We start from the raw sequence: 22,117 nt of genomic DNA on the forward strand, positions 1-22,117 counted from the left end.
CAGACTGCTTTCCATAGAGGTTGCACTAGTTTACACTCCCACCAACAGTGTAGAAGTGTTCCCTTTTCACCACACCCTCTCCAGCAGCTGTTATTTTTTGAGTTGTTGATAATTGCCATTCTGACTGGAGTTAGGTGGTATCTCAGTGTGGTTTTGATTTGCATCTCCCTGATGATTAGTGAGGTTGAGCATTTCTTCATGTGTTTGTTGGCTGCTCGGATGTCTTCTTTTGTGAAGTGTCTGTTCATATCTTTTGCCCATTTTATAATGGGGTTGTTTGTTTTCTTCTTTTCAGTACGTTTCAGTTCCTTGTAGATCCAGGATGTTAAGCCTTTGTCAGACCTAGAGTTGGCAAATACTTTTTCCCAGTCTGTAGGCTGTCTCCCTGCTCTCTTGATGGTTTCTTTGGCTTTGCAGAAGCTTGTCAGTTTAATAAGGTCCCATTTGTCTATCTTCTCTCTTATGACCTGTGGGTTTCGGGTTTTGTACAGGAATTGGATGCCAGTTCCGATTTCCATGAGAGTTATTTCCTTCCTTTTCTAAGGTTCTTATGGTTTGAGGTTTTACATTTAGGTCTCTGATCCATTTGGAGTTAACCTTTGTGCATGGGGATAGATAGGGGTCCTGTTTCAATCTTCTGCATGTGGTCAGCCAGTTTTCCCAGCACCATTTACTGAATAGATTCTCCTCTCCCCAGTGGTAGGTGGTGGGGGCTTTGTCGAAGATGAGTTGGTTGAGAAATTGAGGTTTTGCTTCTGGAATCTCAATTCTGTTCCATTGATCTATATGCCTGTTCCTGTACCAATATCAAGCTGTTTTGATGATTGTAGCTTTATAGTAAAGTTTGAAGTCTGGTGTTCTGATACCATGAAGCATTTTTGATGGTCAAGATATTTTACTTATAATATGAACAACATCAAGTTCCTTATTACTGTTCTGCCCCACAACCTGTAAAGAAAATAGTCCAGCCCTTTTCTCTGACTTATGTCAACAACAGCATATTTTCATAGCCACCTAAGTTTAAATCTGTAGATTTGTCATTAATGTATTTGTCTCTGCCCACCACAACCATTGTCTCATCACAGTAGAGAGAGACTGCTAACAAGACAGAAGTTACCGTCTGATATAATAAAATCATGGAAGTGACTGCCTTATCCTCTTTGCCATATTCTGTTGGTTAGAAACAAGCCACAAGTCCTGCCCACATTCAAGGGGAGAGGGTCACACAAGAGATAGAGAACCTTGGCAGCTGTCTTGGAGCCTGTCCACCACACTTTCTAAGATCCAAGCCTTTTCTTTTTATTTCTACTGCTGTACTACTTCCTAGTCTTATCGTTTATTATTTTTTGTCTAGATTATTGCAGTGGCCTTTTAGTTTGATCTTGAGCTTCTATTCTCTGTTTTTTCCTGGTCCTTTTACTGAAATTTAAGATTAGTATTCTTCAGATAAAACTCTTAAACGTTATATTAAAACCGTTGGTAGTTCCTCATTGCTACTGATTAAATTCAAATGCTTCTTCAGCCTTTTATTCAAGACCTTCTTTAAAATGGCCCCCAATTTCCATTCTAATGAATGTAACTTTACTAATTCTCTACTTGAAACTTACATTGAAATGAAAGCATACTACATTTGTTAATGTCTTTATACTCTGTTAGCTTTTATTTTGCCTGTCCTAACTTTACCTATATCAATTTTTCTAGCTGGAATTTTTTTCTCTAGTGTACCCCTCCCCATTACTGAAAACTTCCAAAAATTTTGTTTTTGAAACTTATTTAAAACACTGTACTTTTAATAAATCCTTGCCTAATTCCCTAAACTGATAGGAACTTTCCTATTTTTGAAATTATCACTTTTAAAAAACTCTTTTTAATAATTAATAATTAATTTTCATAAATTTATATATAACTTTTCTTCTTCCTTGAGACAGGGATTAAATTATGTTTGTATATGCTTGTATTATATGTATATTTTCTTGGTGTGTGTGTGTGTGTATATATATATGTGTGTGTGTATATATATATGTGTGTGTGTATATATATATATATGTGTATATATATATAAAAAACTATATTTCTTAAATATGTTATATGTATGTATGTGTATAGTATATGTCCAGAAACACCTGGTCTAGTATCATAGAAAGCAGTATAGAAATATTTATTAAATAGATCATTTCACTTGTATAAAAAATTCTGTTGACTTTCCTAAAAGTGACTGTACTACATCAGACTTCAGAGTAGTATTGTTAGTAAGGGTGAAAAAAATCTGCCTTTTAAGTTGTCTTATTATGAAACCAAGAAAATAAAAATATGTTTTTTCCACCTCTCTTTTTTTTTTTAACTTTTAATTTTTTTATTTTAAAGATGTGGGGTACAGTTCAGGGTTAGGTATACAAATGTTCATTGTACAGGTACCCTTGTTGATGAGGTGTGCTCTCCCTTTCCCAGGCAGATTCCCACTACTACCAATCCTGCCTCCCTGCCACCCCCCGCACCCTCATGGTTTCTTGCTACTGCCAATCCTTTTCTTATAGTATTACAATAGTTGTTCGGTCCACTTATGAGTGAGAACATGTAATACTCAGTTCTTTACCTTCTCTTAAAATACAGATCGACTGATATCAAAACGCAAATTTCTTATAAAAGTGATAAGCTTACAGAATGAATAAAATACTTTTTATCTGAATCTGTTAACCTCTCCTTCCTCAGTACCTTTCATGTTTAACCTGTGCTTGAAGCACCTGTCAGTGGGAGGAGTGCAGTTACTTACTTTTAGACACTTAGAAGTAGCAGGGGTTTTTGAGTCTTGCCCTAAATGAAGAATTACTGCTGTTCTCTTGGTGGACTTTATGCTTAAGTACTGCTTAGCTCCTTATCATTACCAATTTATTATTGATATTGGGGAAACAGGTTAAAGTACATCACTAGTAATTTTTAAGTCTCTACTAGTGACTTGTAAGAAAAAAAAGAATAGTGTTTTTCTTTTTAATAAACAATAAAATTGCCATGATGATTTGTTAACTTGTATTGAATTAGTTAAAAACTTGGAGAAAATTACTTACTTATGTTTAAGATTAATGTATTTACCTGACAGAATGTATCTAGTTAATTTGACAGTTCATAGATCAGGATACATGCTGATTCACTGATGTCTATTTTAATACTTAACATTTTCAATTAGTTTCTGTATTAGTTTTGGGACATTATAATACTGCTGACATACTGTAAACTAGCAGTAGTTACAGAGATGAAACACATGAAATAGAAGACTGTTTTATTTATGGGACTTCAGGTTTCTTCTTGGATTCACTAATGGGACTTCAGGTTTCTGCTAGGATTTGTAAAGAGCTTGGAATTCATCACTTCTGTACTCATTCACAGTAGAAAAAAAGCTGAACAAACGGAAAATCAGTAACTCCTTAGCTGTATCAGATAGTTGATATCACAGAGCGAGCTAACAGTGATGCCCTAAAACCTTGAGAAATAGGCAGGTACAGAGAATCAGTAGAATTAATGGACCCAGAAAAGGGTGGGAATAAACTAATTGAAGCACTGCTGGAGGGCGGGTAACTTGAGAGGTAAAAACTCCCAGGGGCCCAGTGTTGGGTTCCTCTCGCTCTGGACTTTTGTGAGTTGTTATTACCTCTGCGATGCCCACCAGGTTCTCACAGTTAAGATCAGAGACAAATTTCCTTCTGCTTTCTAGCAAGGGGAGGGTTATAGCCCCCATTCTGCAATATACCCAGAGAGAAAGTAACCATACTGAAAAATGGTTCTGTTTTCCACCTGCCCTCAAGAGAAACTACTTAACCAGGGCCTAGCCTGCTTGGGGGGAGAAAAATACTTCAGGCCCCCTAGCCTTCCTGTCTCACCTAAGAAGAGTGAGGAGGACTAAGAAGCAAAAGTGAAGGTCACAATCTGGGGACACAGGCTCACTGAAAGACTGAAACCTAATCATAGTACTATAGGTTGCCCTCCCCCACAACACACACCTTATCACCACATCATCAGGACTCCTGTGTAATAACAGAGAGTTTCAGCTAAAAGAGCTGCAAGGTGCAGGCTCTTACGAAGGAATTTTGAGGGAAACCCAAAAACAACAGGGGAGAAAAAATAAGGAAAAAACTAGAGGAAATAGAAGATTCAGACACCCATAACACCACCAAACAATAAATGTAGCATAAGGCCTATTTAATCCCAGATGCTATTACCCAATATACCATGTCTAGCTTTCTGTAAAAAACAGAACAAAACAAAACTACAGGTCATACTAAAAGGCAAGAAAAAACACAGTCTGAGGAGATAAATCAAGCAATAGAACTAGACTTAAGTATGGCAGGGATTTTAGAATTATCAGACTAGGAGTTAAAATAACGATCAGTAATATGCTAAGGGCTCTGATTTTTAAAAAAGGACAACATGCACAAGCAGATGAATTTTAAGCAGGGATATTGAAACTCTAAAAATCAAAAATAAATGCTGGAATTCAAAAACATCGTGACTAAATGAAGAATGCCTTTGGTGAGCTTACCAGTAGACTGGTGACCAGTAGACAGCTGAGGAAGGAACCTATGGGCTTGAAAGATATGTCAGTAGAAACTTCCCAAACTGAAATGCAAAGACAAAATAGAATGAGGAAAAGGAAGAGAAAAGCCAAGGACTGTGGGACGATGACCAAAAGTGTAACGTATTTAATAGGAATACCAGAAGGAGATGAGCAAGAAAGAAGCAGAAGAAATATTTGAAGTAATTGTAATTGAGAATTTTCCAAAATTAATGGCAGATCTTTCCTTTTAATAATTGTGGTACCATACTTTATATTTAGCTGTTGCAGAAAGGGAGGAAAAGTAAAAATTAGGCATAATGACAAGTACTGAAAACGTTTGTATAGCAACTGGTGAGCTGACTGATGTATACCGTGGTCATTGAAACAATTTTTTGTGCCATTAACTATAGTCTCATATCCTACCACCATTTAAAAGAACCTGGCTTATACTGACAATTCTCTGAATTCAGCCAACTGTTGCAGAGTGGATTTTTATTTCTTGACACAGTAGAAATTTAACAATAATAAGATTTTGAGGGCCAAAATCTACCTTTTTTTTTTCAAATAGCAACAGCATATTCAAACTTAAAATAGTAACCTTAAAGCAGAGAAAACTTAAATTTATAATATAATAGGAAGAATAGTATTAATTGTACTATCACTGACAGATACCACTTAGCTAAGAATGAATTATCAACTCTTTAATTAGTGAGGTTCTGAATATTTTCCAATGGTTTGTGTTATAAAAGTAATTTGTCTTTTTCTTAATAAAAATTTGCTTTAAAATTCTAAATAGATGGATATCTTTCTCCTCTGATGACTTCCCTTTATCCCATTTGAGAATCTTTTATTTCTGTAGGAAGTGATAGGGTGTCAGGATGAGGAAATTGACACATAAGAAAATGACATATTCAAGAACCTAAAAATCTGAAGAACCTAAAAACATCTAAAGCCGCAGTTAGATTTCAAATTGCCTGACCCGATACCTAGTGCTCTAACAGCTAAACAGCGTGTTCTGCTTAGCGTTTCTGCAGCATTTGTGAACCCACTCTTCTCAGTTTTTGAGGCCCATCTGACTTCTACCACATTGACTGTGAGACAATATTGAAATGGCTTTACTTTCTTTCAATTAAACAGAAAAGTAGCAGCTCTGAATCATTAAGTGACAAAGGATCTGAATTGAAGAAAAGCTTTGATGCTGTGGTATTTGATGTTCTTAAAGTTACACCAGAAGAATATGCGGTAAGCCTCCTACAGCTTTCTTCCCTGGTTTTTGCACATAATTACATATTGGTGCTATTGAGTTACAATTTGTAAGCCCCAGCAAAGGAGATGGCAAAGGAAAAAAAAGCTAGATATGAGAATTGTTGAGGAAAGTGACACAACTATGGAGCAGGCAGAGGGACGAGCTGGGGAAGGTGAGGAGAGCTGTAGATTTTACAGGGCAGCTTGGCATATCACACTTCAATTTGGCCAGTAATAAGTATTTACTTTTATCCTAATTGCTTTCATCTCTGCCTATACCATCTCCTCAAGATAACCATGCTTTGTTTATATATCTAAGAAGTATTTTTTTTTTTAATTGAAGTCTCACTCTGTCACCCAGACTGGAGTGCAGTGGCCGCCCCCATCCACTGCAGCCTCGACCTGCTGGCCTCTGGCGATCCTTCTGCCTCAGCCTTCCAAGTAGGGCGCGTGCTACCACACCCAGCTAATTTTTTTGATTTATTGTAGAGATGAGGTCTCGCCAAGCTGCCCAGGCGGGTCTCAAACCTGCAGGCTCAGGCAATCCACTCACCTCAGCCTCCCAAAGCACGGGATTACAGGCTGAGCCACCAAGCCCAGCTCTAAGAAATATTTAAGCTGTTTTTTAAAGTTAAAATATTGAAAATGAAATATGGAAGCATTACTGCAATATCATGGAAGTTATCTAGAAAAACATTAACTGACATAAATGTATTTATGTTCTCATTCTCCCTTAATTGGTAGTAGAATATATTGATTTCTTCATGTTGAACCACTCCTGCATTCCAGGAATAAATTGTGCTTAGTTATATCATATTATTCTTTGATATTGTTCAATTTTGTCATATATCTGCAGTCGTAGCGAGATAGATCCATAGCATATAAAGCCCTAGACAGAATGTACTGTCTTTATTGTAGTCTCATTACTTTTTTATAAGTTAGGAAGAAAATCTTCTTTTTTTTTGGAGTTGGAGTCTCACTTCGTTGCCCCAACTGGAGTGCAGTGGCACACTCACGGCCACCCCAGCGTTGACCTGCTGGGCTCTGACGATCCTTCCACCTCAACCTTCCAAGTAACTGGAACTATAGGCACACGCTACCATGCCCGGCTAATTTTTGTTTTATTGTAAAGACGATGAGGTCTCGCCAAGTTGCCTGGGCTGGTCTAAACCTTCTTGTTAATATCAGATTTTATGTCACTATGTGAAGAGCTATAATTTCATTATCATAACAAGAACCTTGCTCCATGAACCAGTATATCTGATTTTTGGTTTTAATTCAGGTTTAATATGTGTGACTTGTATCCAGATTTTTTAAATTATTTTTATTTTCTGGCATTAATTAATCTATCTCCCAAGAAAATGCAAATAAACATGAACTCATTAGAAATAGTTATTTTTAATGGTGCAAGGGCTAAATTTTCATTTTCTGTAAGCCCTTATAGAAATTGAATATTCGGTAATATTTTAGTATAGATATAACTTTAATTTAGGATATATGCTATATTATAGAATTCCAAATAAGAAAATTGTCATTTTTATTTTGTACCTTCAGGGTCAGATAACGCTAATGGATGTTCCAGTATTTAAAGCTATTCAGCCAGATGTAAGTAGTTTTAAGAATGTTCTTTTTAAATATAGAAAATAGTCAATTATGGTATCTCAAGTTAAGATGTTTTAGAAATGTCAAATTATAGTTCATATTAATTTTAAAATGTTTAAAGCTTTGATTTCATTAAGTTGTCTTTATATTATTCAGGTCTCAGAAGCCCATGTGGCATGCATAGTTATACATCATTGGGTCATTAATGGGACTACAAGTTGACCCTTGAACAATGCGGAGGTGAGGGGCACTGACCCCCACTCAGTCAGGAATCCGTCTGTGTATAACTTTTGACTCCTTCAGAACTTAACTGCTAATAGCTTACTGTTGACCGGAAGCCTTACTGGTAACCAAATACTCAATTAACACATATTTATATGTTATATGTATTATATTGTTACAATAAAATAAACTAAATTTTAAAAGTTATTAAGAAAATCATAAGGAAGAGAAAATATATTTACTAATCATTAAGAAGAAGTGGATCATCTTAAAGGTCCTAGTCCTCCTCATTTTCATATTGAGTAGGCTGGGAAGGAGGAAGAAGAGAGGCTGGGCTTACTGTCTCCAGGGTGGCAGCTAAGGAAGAAGATGCATATATAAGTGGACCCATGCTGCTTAAACCCATGTTGTTCAAGGGTCAACTGTATTTGAATCATTTTGGTTGGTTTGGCTTCATTACTTTACTAGAGGGAGAATTTAACTTAGAGAGGTTGAATGATTTACCTACCCCATGACTTTGAAACTTTTTAATGGGAAGATGAAAGTTAGAAACTGGGTTTCACAACTCACTCCAGTCGTCTTTTCCCTCTGGGTTGACATTTTGGAGAGAAGAGAAAGGGTCAAGAAACACATTTTTTGTTTTTAATAAAAAGAAGAGGACTAACATTATGTATCTACTCACTATAAATGGGGTATGGGCAGTGTTCCTGTCATTTTACTGCCTGAGTATGATAGTATCTCTGTTTTACCAATGAGAAAATAGAGTGACGGTTGTACAGAGCTATGTGTTGAAACTTGGTTTCAGACTCTAAAATCTGATGCTTTTTCAACCACTCTTAACAAGTAAGAATGTAAATATGATTTGTACCCCAAGACAAAGTCATTCATAATACTAAAATCTAGTACCATTAGAGAGATACTTTTTTAGTTTTTGTAGGGGGAACAAAATATGATATATTTGTTGTGATGTAGACAAGTCTGTAATGGCCCTGAACACTATAATGACTATAATGAGTTTCCATGTATGTCTTATGTGGTTTAGGCAGTATTAGTCTTGCACTTTTCATGTAAGTTACTTGATGTCTTAGTATCTCAAGTTGAACTTATAAATGAAGAAGGTGGACCTAAATGACCTCTTAGTCTCAATCATTTCCACAATTCTGTGTTTTCTTTACTTTTCCCCCATACCACAGAGGGCCTCTGAATAGAACCACTGGATTGGCAACAGAAGAAGAGGAAAGATTTTTTTAATAAATAATATACAAGTGGCAAATGCCCTGTGTGTTTAAATGGAAAAAAACCTGAAATACTCATTTTTTCACCTCCGTGAACAAAACCAAAGAGATGAAATTCTTTACAAATATTACATTAGACGGGCTCGGTGGCTCAGCCTGTAATCCCGTGTCTTTGGGAGGCTGAGGTGAGTGGATTGCCTGAGCCCATGGGTTCAAGACCCGCCTGGGCAGCGAGACCTCATCTTTACAATAAATCAAAAAATCAGCCGGGCATGGTAGCGCATACCTGTAATTCCGGCTACTTGGAAGGCTGAGGCGGAAGGATCGCCGGAGGCAGGTCGAGGCTGCGGTGGCCGGGAGCGGCCACTGCACTTCAGTCTGGGCGACAGAGTGAGACTCCAACTCAAAAACAACAACAACAACAAAAAACAAATATTACATTTTGCCCTGCTATTTACCTATCTTCCTATTAGACGTATTTTTTCTTTTGAATGAGCTGCAACAATGTATTGCTGTTTTATAAAAGATCAGGGCTGTCCAACATAAGTATAGAATAAGCCATTTCTATGACTTTACATTTTCTAGTAGTCACATAAGTTAAAAAATGAAATTAATTTTAATGATTTATTTAACCTGCTACATACAAAATATTATCATTTTAACTTAGAATCAGTATAAAAACTTGTGGGATATTTTACATTCTTTTCTTTGCTAAGCCTTTGAATACAACACATATTTTTCCGTTAAAGTACATCTTTATTTGGAGTAGCCACATTTGAAGTACTCAATAGCCATTTGTGACTGGGGGCTTGGATGTTGAAGATTGATCTGGATGATACTACTTAAAGACATAGACTTCACATCTGTGGGAAATTTTGTGTTCCCCTGGGACATCTAACCGTACTTTGTGAAATTTAGATGTGAACCTTAAAATGTCCTTGACTACACTCCCTTAATCTATTTTAGCGCCAATCCCATTGATTTTTTTAACCTCCTAAGTATCTTTTCTAGCCTGTCTCTGTTCCCAACTCCCCATCTTCTCTCAACTGAATTACTGCAATACCCTCTTCCCTGATCTACCTACATTTACTCTGATCCCTCTAAACTCTACCCAATACCCATGGTATTCTTTTCAACATATAAATCTGCTTAAGTGATCCCTCTGTGGCTTCCTGTTGCTTTGAAGATAAAAACAAACCAGTTGTAATATGGTTTAAAATCTCTTCATAGTTGTACCTCTTCCTGCCTTCTCCAGCCTCATCTGAAACCTTTTCTACCTCTTTCTGGTCTAGCTATCCTGGCCTTCTTTTAGTCTCTCACCACTGAGCCTGTGCACATCCTAGGTAACTCCTATTCATCTTTCAGTGCTCAGATCAAGTTTGACTTTCTCAGGTCAGTTTTTATGGTCTTCCTACAGGCTCTCCTAGTACTTTCTACTTCACTGGATTTATCAGTCGCAATTTTATATTTGTGTTGTGATCCAAGTATTTGCTGAATGCCTGTTATAAACCAAGCACTAGTTGAGCTGCTGGAGGTACAGCAGTGAAAAACACAAAAATTCTTGCCCATGTGGATCTTATTTTTGAGTGAGGTAAGCTTAGACAGTGTCATAAAAACCATAAAGCTAGGAGAAGAGAATGGGAAGTTGATGTTGGGAAGTTGCAACTTTAGAAGTGATATTTTCTGAGTTAGGTTTTAAGCAGCTCTTCTTTTTTTCCTTTTTTTTCTAAGGGAAAACAAACTCCTGGCTCAAGAGTAGCAGCTCTTTCTGACTGCTGACTAGGTATATAGGAAAGTGAGCAGACAGAATGTAGGAGATGAGACATGAAGGTGGCTTGGATCAGGGTGGGAGTAGAAGAGATAGGAAGATGTTGTCTGACACTGGATGTGAAAGAGAAAGCAAGAATGATGCCAGGGTTTTTGGCCTGACACACTAGAAACAAATAGTTGATATTCTCCAAGATGAAAATTATTATTGTTGTGTTGCACAACCCCTGGGACTGCCAAAATACAATGTGCAATGCAGCCTTGTGGAGAAAGGCTAGAGCAACAAATTTTGAAGCAAAACCAGGAGTTTGGCTTTGGACATACATAATTTTACATGCCTGCTAAACAGCAAGGAAGATGTTGAGTTAGGCAATATGCACCAGTGTATATATCCAGTCTAGGCTGGAAATGCAAGTTTGGGAGATGTCAGTGTAGAGTTGGTATTTAAAAGCACAGATGATGGCCATCGCCATGTTTCCTGACTTTGGTCTCCTTCCCTGCCTTGGAGAGGTAAATCAATCTCTCTCTCTCTCTCTCTGTCTGTCTCCCCCTCCTCCCCCCATTTACTCTTTAAATAAACAATATTTTCTAATCTGAAAGAAAAATGCAGATGAGATTACCAGGAGAGTGAATATACATAGAGAAAAGAGGGGTCCTGTTTGGCAATGAACCCACCAAAGAGGCTTAGAAACAAAACAGCAGCCAGTGATTGAGAAGGAGAAACTGTCATATGGAATTTGGTGAGCCAAGTGCAGGGAGTATTGTTAAGGAGGAAGGAGTGATTGATAGATGTTGATCATGTGCTTATTTGATTATTGCTTGCCTCTCCACTAGATTTTAAGCTGCATGAGAACAGATACTGACATTTCTTGCTTACTGTTTTATATGTCTGGTTCAATATTTAGAATGAGAGAATGAATATAGTGCTTAATAAATGTTTGTTCAATGAGAGAATGTTTTCAAAAATTGACAGCAGTAACTATCGGGAGAAAAGATGTAGCACCAAAATATTCTTAATGTATTAGTCTCATGTAGTTATCAAGATTACATTAAATCTGGTCAGCATAAACAGAGCTTTGTCATCTGGCAGAAGATTGTTTTTAAAATTTAGTATGAAATACTAAAGACATGCAACAAAACATAATGAATGGTAAGTAAATTCCTGTGTACATAGCCAGTACTATTTTGTTTTTCTCTTCTGAGTCAGAGTCTCAATCCGTCGCCCAGGCTAGAGCGCATTGGCATGCTCACGGCCACCCTAGTAATCATCAACTGGGCTCAGGCAATCCTTCTGCTTCCAAGTAACTGGAACTACAGACACATGCTACCATGCCTGGCTAATTTTTTGATATATTGTAGAGACGAGGTCTCACCAAGTTGCCCAGGCTAGTCTTGAACCCTTGAACTCAAACAATCCTCTCATCTTGGCCTCTCAGAGTGCTGGGATTACAGGCTTGAGCCAATGTGCCCAGCCTAGGCAGTACTATTGAAGCTCTTTTGTATCCTCCCACTGAGATAACCACAATGCAGTGTTGGTCTGTGTCAATACTGTCTACTTGGTCATATATTTTTTTTAAGTATAGGTATCCTCTGACCTGTGTTTCTGCAGGTTCTAAATTTTGAATGTAAATGGTATCCTGTTATTGTTGTCTTTTTAGCTTGCTTTTGATGTTCAACATTGTTGACTAGCCTCTGTGTTGATGTGTACTTTAGTGCATTAATCATTGGGTTACAGAGCATGAACATCTTTAAATTTATTAAGTTCTGTCAAATTGTTTTCCATAGTGATTGTACAGATATTCTTTGTTTATTGTGGGAGAACTCTTGCTGCTGATAAGTTTAACAAAAGATTGTTTAACCCATGTTGTCGGCCAAGTTAATGTATTAGTCTCATTAATTAACATAAAGTAATGTCTATCTCCTTATGTGTTATACAGTTAGAATATTATCTTCACTGAAGAATGAAGGAATTCTTGTTAAATCAAAATTAAGCCAGAGATATTATGAAAAGATAATGGCTATCACTGACTATATAGTAGATTAATGTTTCTGTCTATTACACCAATATTCAGGTCTCTACTTTATATATAATATTACATAAAACTTTATCAAAACTATATGGGAGGACCCATTAAAAAACTCAGAGCTTATTTATAAAAAATTGTGTATTTATTTTTGCATGTTTAAACTTCAAAGTACTCTCTGTTTGATGCAATACACCCATCGAGATGCTTTTTCCACTGCTCAAAAAGAGTTTTTGAACTCATCAGTTTTGATGCCTTTTAAGAAGTGCTTCTGCCTTTTTTGTTTCATCTCTTCCACGTTTTCCTTTGAAGACTTTTCTCATTGGGGAAACAAAAAAACAGTAGCTGGGACAAGATCAGGTGGGACAATGGGGGTCATGTCGTTTTTGGTCAAAACCTGCTGAACACTCAGCAAGGTGTGGTCAGGTGTATTGTCGTGGCAAAAGAACCAGTCACCTGTTTGCCACAATTCAGGAAATTTCTTTTGCAAATCGTGACACAACTGTGTCAAAACTTCCAGATAAAATACTTTAGTTAACCATTTGATCCAGTGGAACAATTTTGAGTGTACTATAAGGGGAGTGTACTATAAGTAATTCTGGTTTTTTGGAAGTCCCCCTCAGACTTATACTTTATAAAACTGTTTAAAAGATTTTTATTTTTTATTTTTTTAGAGTCTCACTTTGCTGTCATCCAGGATAGAGTGCAATGACACGCTCATGGCTACTGCAACCTTGACCCTCTGGGCTCAGATGATCCTTCCACCTCAACCTTCCAAGTAGCTGAAGCTATAGGTGTGTGCCCAACACACCTGGCTAAAATTTTAAAAATTTATTGTAGAGATGAGGTCTCACCAAGTTGCCCAGTCTGGTCTCAAACCCCTGGGCTCAGGCAGTCCTCTCACCTCTGCCTCCCAAAGTGCTAGGATTAGAGGCATGAGCCACATACCTGACCTAAAATACCTTTTTAAAAATTATTTTTATTATTTTAAAGATGAGGGGTACAATTCAGGGTTAGATATACAAATGTTCATTGTACAGGCACCCTTGTTGATGAGGTCCCCCCACCCAGCTTCCCACCAGCAGATTTCCACTACTGCCAATCCTTTTCTTTTAGTATTACAGTAATAGTTCATGGTCCGCTTATGAGTGAGAACGTGTGATACTCAGTTCTTTGTTTCTGATCTTCAAAAGGTCTTTTTAAAAGATCTTTAGTTAAGTTATACCCAAACAATTTAAATTAATGCCCATATGTGTGTATATATCCATGTGTAACTTTGTCTCAGGTGATGATTTATTCATATTTTTGAAATAAAATATGTACTAAATTCGAACTTTGAAGAATATAAATTCTGAATCCAACTACGTAGGATAGTGATTTTAGTTCCATATTGGTGATTGAACCACACAAGTCTCAGTTTGCTATAAGAGAGGCAATTTCTGAGTTATCTGGAACTTATTAAAATACTTAGTTTCCACTGCCAATTCACTTCCCTGAGTAGAGCCTGCAATTCTTATTTAATAGAATTTTGCATTCTCAAGTCTTTCATGTCAAGTAGAATATAGCTAAACTTACTCTACCTAAACTTATTCTTGGCTTATAGAAAGAGACTGTAGAACAACTGAAGTTTTCTTAGAAATAAAGCTGCTTACCTTCAGTGGTGTCTATTTACTATGCAACTCAAATTGCTCAGGTGAAAAAAAAAGAAAAATTTTAAACCTTTTATTTTACTATAGAATGTCTTATTCCTAAGGTATCAAAAGTTATTTTTCTTTATACAAAAATACTGTCGTTGGTCATTGATTACATACTGGACAAGTAAAAATCACATCTTTAAGAGAGATCTGAATCAGACATAATGCTAAGCCTGGTTTTTCTCCCTGTAATACACTTGAAATTGCCCCAGATTGAAAGAAGACAAAAAACAAATTTGGTACTTTATTTCTTAGGGTTTTTTTTTTTGTTGTTGTTGTTTAATGGTAGAGAAGAAAGGAAAAATATGTTTACCAGTGAAAAGAATTTACTATTAAAGTTCACCATAATTTTTAATTTTTTTTTTTTTTTTTTTTTGAGTTGGAGTCTCACTCAGTCACCCAGACTGGAGTGCAGTGGCCACTCCCGGCCACCGCAGCCTTGCCTGTTGGGCTCCGGCGATCCTTCCACCTCAGCCTTCCGAGTAGCTGGAATTACAGGCATGTGCTACCACGCCCAGCTGATTTTTTGATTTTTATTGTAGAGATGAGGTCTCGCTGCCCAGGCTGGTCTCGAACCTGCGGGCTCAGGCAATCCACTCACCTCAGCCTCCCAAAGGCGCGGGATTACAGGCTGAGCCACCGAGCCCAGCTCACCATAATTTTTAAAATTACTTAGTAAGAATGTAATTAGAGTGTTTGCTCAAGGTTTTTTTTTTTTTAAGGTTTCCTGTCTGAATAACATCTATCAATGTTTAATACAAGTGGGAAACATAGAAGTCATCCTTTTCCCATCTCCCTTAATCCTGCTTTCCCTGTTCTCCAGTAGATTTTACCTCCTAAATAACTTTTCTCTCCTTCTTCTCTCCTGTCAGTCCCGACAGATATTTATTAAGACAATAAAATGCTTTTACAAGGCTGCAGCTTGTTAGCTCTAGAAATTGGGTTATCCATGTTATCGGGACTGAGACTGGTCTCAGCTCAGTCAGTCGTATCTATACCTACAGCTCCCTCTCCCTCCCTGGCCTCAGCACTGTGCCCTGGTATCCCCATGCTGGTGCTACAGAAATCCTGAGACCTAATTTGCCACTGGCCCAAGCATCATGGCCCAATTTGGAAGCATCTATGGATAGTGGTCCCTCTCACAAAAAATAGGCTTTTTGCCATTTCCCCCTTGGTGATGGAGAGGAAAGGCAATAACATGGTTGTCACAACCGTAATTACAAGTGATTACAAAGAAGGAAAAATGTTACTCATAGTTTCATCATCTATATTCAACCACTATTAATATATCCATATAAGTTTTGTTTTACACTGTTGTCTCTTGCTTGTCTTTTTTCTTTAAATCAGTTTTGAGTACAAATTACCATATGTTTTGCTGCCTTTCTGTTTTAAAATCAGTGTCTAGCACACAGCTTTTTGAACATGTTCAATAAATTCTTAATTATTTAACTTCATTTGTTTTAAAATTTACCTTAAAACTCTCGGAATTACAAGATATCAATTTTTAGTAGCAAAACCATACGAGCAGGGAAACAAGACTTGCATTTTTGTTTCAGCTTTGCCATTTATAAATTGTGCCACTAATACAATCTATTTCTTATCTTTGGCCTTACATTTTTTTTTTAATCTAAAAAGCAATATTTGGACCAACTGGTTTTTAAAATACCTTCTAGATCTTTGAGGAATTCCTTAAAGTAGGTAACTTCGGAGAAAGAGCTTCAGTTAAGTGTACTTATAAGGCATTAATAAATAAGAATTTTTATAAAAACAGCAGGAGTCTTAAGAACTAATAAAGTTTGAGGTGGTCACAAGTAAAGCACTTATAGACTGGAGGTCTGTTGTCTTCTTACTAGAATGGAAATTCCATATTGGCAGGAAGCTGTATCTGTGCTGTTCACTGATGTATCTCTCATGTCTAGAATAATACCTGCTCACCTGTTCAGAACTAGAGTTTTTGATAAATGACCATTCCAAAACTTTACAATGCATAACATATCATCCCCCATTATTTCTGTAAAAGTCTGCCATCCACTCAGTGTAACTTTTAGAACTAACATTTTTTTTCTGTTGAAGCAGAAATGATTTTTCCTCCCATAATTTTGAATATTTCAGGTTTCTTCCCTAGTATGAATTCTCCAATGCTGAGTAAGGGCAGAAGTTTAGCCAAAGGGCTCTGTACGTTCCTTGGTTTCTAGTATGATTTCTGGTATCCAGTTGAAGCTAAGCTCTTATTAAAGTTTTCCACATTATCTACATAGATATCCTCAGCATGATGTCCTTTTTGACCATGAAGTTTTGTTTTCTTTTAGAAGAATCTTACACATTTATATATAGGGTTTCTTTCCAGTGTGAGCTCTTTCATGTTGAGGAAGCACTGACTGTTTTTCCATGTTATTACATTCATAAGATTTTTATTTTAGTTTTTTGTCTGTTACAAATTCTCTCATGCTCTTACAAGGCTTGCATTTCTTTTGAAGGCATTGCCATGCTCATTACACTAATGTATTTTTCTTTAAAATGAGTTGCGTGCTATTCAGCACAAGGTACACTATCCAGTTTTCTCTCCAGTAGCAAATCTTGAGTAAGGGATGAACTATGCTTGAAATCTGTACTATGGCTATTACATTGGGTAATATTTGCCTCTCTTATAAGGTTCTCAAGTGTTCATAAAGTGATGGGCTCTGCCTGAAAGTCTTCTGACATACATTACAGTCAACGAAGAAAATGTCACACTTTATTTGTCCTAGTAGATCAATACAGTAAGTCAGTCATTTAGATTGTATCAACAAACAGACATTAAGTATGAGGAATAATGAGGCCCTTCTGTTTAAGTGCGATTCACTGGAAATCAAGGAAACGTGCTGGTTAAATAAGGGAAAGTGCAGATGAGGGAAAGTGCAGCACAGGTAATTCTGAATCTCATTAAAAATGCTGAAAAACTTAGCAATTGAGATATTTTTGACGATATATATAAAGCGCTTTCTCCATACATACTTTGTTTTGTGTCAAGAGATTATAATCTTGGAAACATACAGGTTCCAACATCCGTAATAACAGTTGTTTGTTTTAATGAAAGGTATCATTTGCATTAAAATTAAATTATAAACAATCCATGAACATAGCGAGGAATTTGAAGAAACCAAGGAAGACATGTAGTCTTGAAATTTTTCCTGTAGGCTGGAATAAACTAATTGCTCTTTTAGAAGCAAGATAAACCTGTTTTGTCGGTTCATAGTATTGCTGTTCATCACCATGAACTTTCTTAACACATGGTAAGGTAAAGCTCAGATGAAGATTAGAAAAGGTAAAGAAGAAAATTGCTGTTTGGGAGTATAGGTATATATAGCATCAGTGAAAGGGGAAGAGAGCTCTGATCTCACTATAAAGGCTTTAATGTATTGGGAGGGAGGAAGAAAAGAGGATGTGAGTACATTAGAAAATAGAAAGAGTGGTGTTGATTCTTCTTAATTCATTGGCATTACATAGTTTCAAAGCTTATTTTGTGGATTAAAAACATTGGAATAGTGGCGAGCACTTCATCTGAGCCTGAGACTTCTTTCTAAATAGCTGTGTTGGACTGAGTGCTAACGGATATACCATATTTCTTTAAAGCTTTACACTTTGAGCACAGAGATACCTCAGCACTAATTCTCCTTGTGAAGATTCCCACCCCATTCCTCACCTGAGGCCTTTACAGAGTCCAAAGCTTTTTCTTTTTCTCCCTCAGTCTCTGTCTACATGCTGGTCTATATTGGCCTTTTCTCTTCTTCTGTCTGTAGGTATTCCTACAACATCACCCTTAGAACAGTCCTTTTAAGAGTGTTGGAAGCTACAAGATGAAATTTAGATCAAGAATTTCACTTTACAGAGCAAACCTACAAGACTTAAGAGAAGCTGTGACTCCTGTGAATTCAGTAATTCTTTCATAGGGTAGGTGGTCATCACCTGGGGGGTTTGCCTTCCCATGTGCTTCCAGAATAAATGCAAGTAAAAAGTGGGTTTATTGTTTTCATGGTTCAAAATGAATCCATGAATATTCTTTCAATCATACTTTTAATGATCATTAAGAAATTGCCTTTATATATGTGAGATACTGTTGGAATATTTCTCTTTACTGCCTGATTTTAAAATTGCAAGTTAAATCTATTGAACAATTTTTTAAGGGATGTCAAGACTGCTGAATTTCATTTAGCCTTTGCTAAAAAGCAAGCTTGTTTACTTAGTATATTCAAAGCAGTCCTATTGTTAAGTCAGACTCTTCATTTATTTATTTGTTTTTTTATTTGTTTATTTATTTTTGAGTTGGAGTTTCACTCTGTCACCCAGACTAGAGGGCAGTGGCCGCTCCTGGCCACTGCAGCCTCAACCTGCTGGGCTCCGGTGATCCTTCCGCCTCAGCCTTCCAAGTATCTGGAACTACAGGCATGCGCTACCACGCCCGGCTAGTTTTTTGATTTATTGTAAAGCTGTAGTCTTGCCAAGTTGCCCAGGCGGGTCTCGAACCCGCGTGCTCAGGCAATCCACTCACCTCAGCCTCCCAAAACGCAGGATTATAGGCTAAGCCACCGAGCCTGGCTACTAAGTCAGACTCTTTAAAAAAAATGCATCTCTTAAGTCATTAAGTTCAATTTTAGTGTTCATGTGAGATGTTTCAGTGTAGAATAACTTTTGACCAGGCTGATATACAAGATGGCACTTGTGGCAGTATTTATTTCTTGGATTGTATTCTAGTGTGACTTGAAGGAAGATAAAAAGAGATGCAGGCAAAGAGAAAAGCAACATTTTTCTCACAGAAAAATGTAGTGGCTGTTGAGAGGTGGAGGTGGGGCAGTACAAAATTCCTTTAAAGCCAGGTAACCGTAAATGCATGCCAAGATCTAAGAAGAAAGTAGTGAGTGGGTTCCTGGAGTCCCAGTCCAGTTTTAACTCATAATTCATGAGGTAGATTTTTGTTTTCACTGTGTTCTTTAACTTTTATTTTGAGATAATAATAGACTCACAGGAAGTTGCAATAAAATAGTACAGAGATAATTAGAGGCTCATAGGAAGTTGCAAAAATAGTGCAGAGAAGTCCCACTTACACTTCCCCAGTTTTTCTCAGCAGTTACATCTTCTGTAACTACAGTACAATATCCAAACCAAGAAGTTGATGCTTTTACATGCATGTCTGTGTAGGTCTGTGACATCTTATCGTATATGTAGATGTGTCTAACTCCCATCTCTGTCAAGACAGAGGACTGTCCATCACCACAAAGCTCTCTCCCTGCGCTCTCCCTTCATAGCCACAACCCAACCCACTACTCCTCCCCCACTCCTCACCATCCTTAACCCTGGCAGCCACTAGTTTGTTCCCCATCTTGATACATTTGGCCTTTGGACAACATGGGCTTGAACTGCATAAATCCATATGCAGACTTTTTTCAATAAATTATTTGGAAATTTTTTAGAGGTTTTTAACGGTGTGAAAAAACTTGCAGACAGGCTGCACAGCCTAGAAATTGTTTTAAAAGTTAAGAAAAAGGTAAGTCATGAATGCATAAAATATGTAGATTCTAGTCTATTTTATCATTTACTACCATAAATATACACAAATCTACTATGAAAAGTTAGACTTTATCAAAATGTACGTACACATACACAGACTGTACATGCTGCCATTTGTGGTTGAGAGATGTAAACAAACTTCAAAATGCAATATTAAAAGAAGACTATGTAAAGTTACCTACAATACATACTCTTCTGTAGTAATTTCATAGCCACCTCCTGTTGCTATGGCGTTGGGCTCAAGTGTTGCAAGTATCCATTTAAAACATGCTGGGATGCTAATTATCTGCACATGAGTGGATCATCTCCAATAAACTATGTATCACAGTAAAAAACCATCTCTTGAAGTTCTCGTGTATTTCCATCATGCTTAGTGTAATACCCGTAAACCTTGAATAATACATGGGACCCATGTGAAGTGCCTCTAGTGATGCTGAAAGTGCTCCAAGAAGCAGAGCCAAATCATGATATTACAAAAAAGTTGAATTGCTTTATACGTATCATAGATTGAGGTTTGTAGCTACAAATGCTACCAGTTCAGACAGATGATTTATCTTATAACCAGGCAACATAAACTTATGCTGTGAATACAGTACTGTAAATATATTTTCTCTTCCTTATGATTTTCTTAATAGTGTTTTCTTTTCTCTAACTTGCTTTATTGCAAGAATATAGCATATATATATACAACATGTGTTAACTGACTGTTCATGTTATTAGTAAGGCTGGTCAACAGTAGACTAGTAGTAGTTCAAGTTTTTGGGTAGTCAGAAGTTATAAGTGAATTTTCGAATGCTGGGGGTTGATGCCCTTAACCCTCCCGTGCAAGGGTCAAGTATAGTTTTGTTTGTTGTTATATTAGATAGATTAGTAATGTAACATTGTTTTATGGAGGGAAAAGTTTTCTAATGCAAAAACTAACCACTGGGCAACCCCTTCGGATCCCCTCCCACTGTGGGAGCTTTTCTGCCCTCTCAATAAAGACAAAACTAACATCTTATGAAATTTTTTAAAAAACTACAACCCTGTTTATTTTTTCATGCTTTCTAATTACATTTTCTAGTTATAAGGTTCTTTAGAATGGAGACCAATCTGTAGCCTACGTTCATAATTCAAAGAAATATCTTATTTCAGTTAGAGATTAGTGTAAAATAAAAATTAATTTTTTTAATATCCAAGTTTTGGGGCCCTTTGAATTTGATTGACAGACTCTTTAGAGGATCAGGAACCTTTTTATTAAAGGCTTCTTCAAATATCTGGGTCATTGATTGTCAGCTCAAAGAGTGAGATACCAAAAAGTTGACGGGGAGCTCTGACTGACTGAGTAGAGCTTGACAACTAGTAGTCTTCACTGTGTTTTGTGGGATGCTCAGCTTGAGTTATTTGTGACTCTTCCATTTGGAGATTAAATCTTTTTAGAGAATAATCCAACTGTATTCCACCTGTGGATCATAAGTTTATCTGTATCCTCATAGATAAGTAATTTTGTTCTCTTGTATTCTACTAATCACATTTGCTTTTGTGATTTAACTAAATAGGTATAATATTAGATATGTTTCTGTTAAATAAAGTGGTTCTAGAAAAGAGTGCTATCTGTCTTTAATGTGTTGAAACCCTTAATATGACAAGAAAACTGGGATATTTCTTAAATATATATTTAATTCTCATCCTAATTTTCTAGGAGCTTTCAAGTTGTGGATGGAATAAGAAAGAAAAATATAGTTCTGCGCCAAATGCAGTTGCCTTCACAAGAAGATTTAATCATGTGAGTTTGTAAAATTTTGATACTTAGTTTCTAAGATTTAATTCCTCGGTACATAATTTTTCATTAAGAAATAGCTTAACTTTTCGCATCAGTTCTGGAATATTTTCAGCCAGTATCTATTCAAATATTGTTTCTCTACATGATCTATTTCTTTTTCTGTGCAATTCCTATTGGAAATTTGTTGGAACTTGACATTCTTTCCTGCTTGTCTCTTAGCCTTTCATATTTTCTTTCTCTGTGTGCTCCATTCTGAGTGATTTCCTCAGATCTGTATTTCAGTTCACTAATTCTCTTCAGATGTATTTTATCTGTTGTAAGTCTGTGTGCTTTTACACTAGTGTCATGTTCTTATTTTTAAAATGTATCAATTTTCAACTTTTGACTTATAGTTTCCATGTTATTATCTGAGTTCCTTGGGAGGAGAGTACATCTCTATTTATGTTGATCCTTATTCACAGTAGGTTTGGGGTTTT

At 36.6% G+C, this 22,117-nt stretch overlaps 1 protein-coding gene across 2 annotated transcripts in view; it reads left to right on the top strand.

Annotated features, from left to right (window-relative positions):
- Positions 1-22,117, top strand: part of RALGPS2 (Ral GEF with PH domain and SH3 binding motif 2) — a 161,042-nt gene that overhangs the window by 35,363 nt on the left and 103,562 nt on the right. For both annotated transcript variants that reach the window (XM_008073808.2, XM_008073809.2), the window contains 3 exons: positions 5,684-5,788; positions 7,346-7,396; positions 21,561-21,644. In XM_008073808.2, the coding sequence (XP_008071999.1) occupies positions 5,684-5,788; positions 7,346-7,396; positions 21,561-21,644 (240 nt within the window). The remainder of the gene's footprint in view (positions 1-5,683; positions 5,789-7,345; positions 7,397-21,560; positions 21,645-22,117) is intronic.

Source organism: Carlito syrichta, unplaced genomic scaffold (assembly GCF_000164805.1).
Source record: "Carlito syrichta isolate Samal-C Ts95f unplaced genomic scaffold, Tarsius_syrichta-2.0.1 Scaffold316187, whole genome shotgun sequence".
Lineage (NCBI taxonomy): Eukaryota > Metazoa > Chordata > Mammalia > Primates > Tarsiidae > Carlito > Carlito syrichta.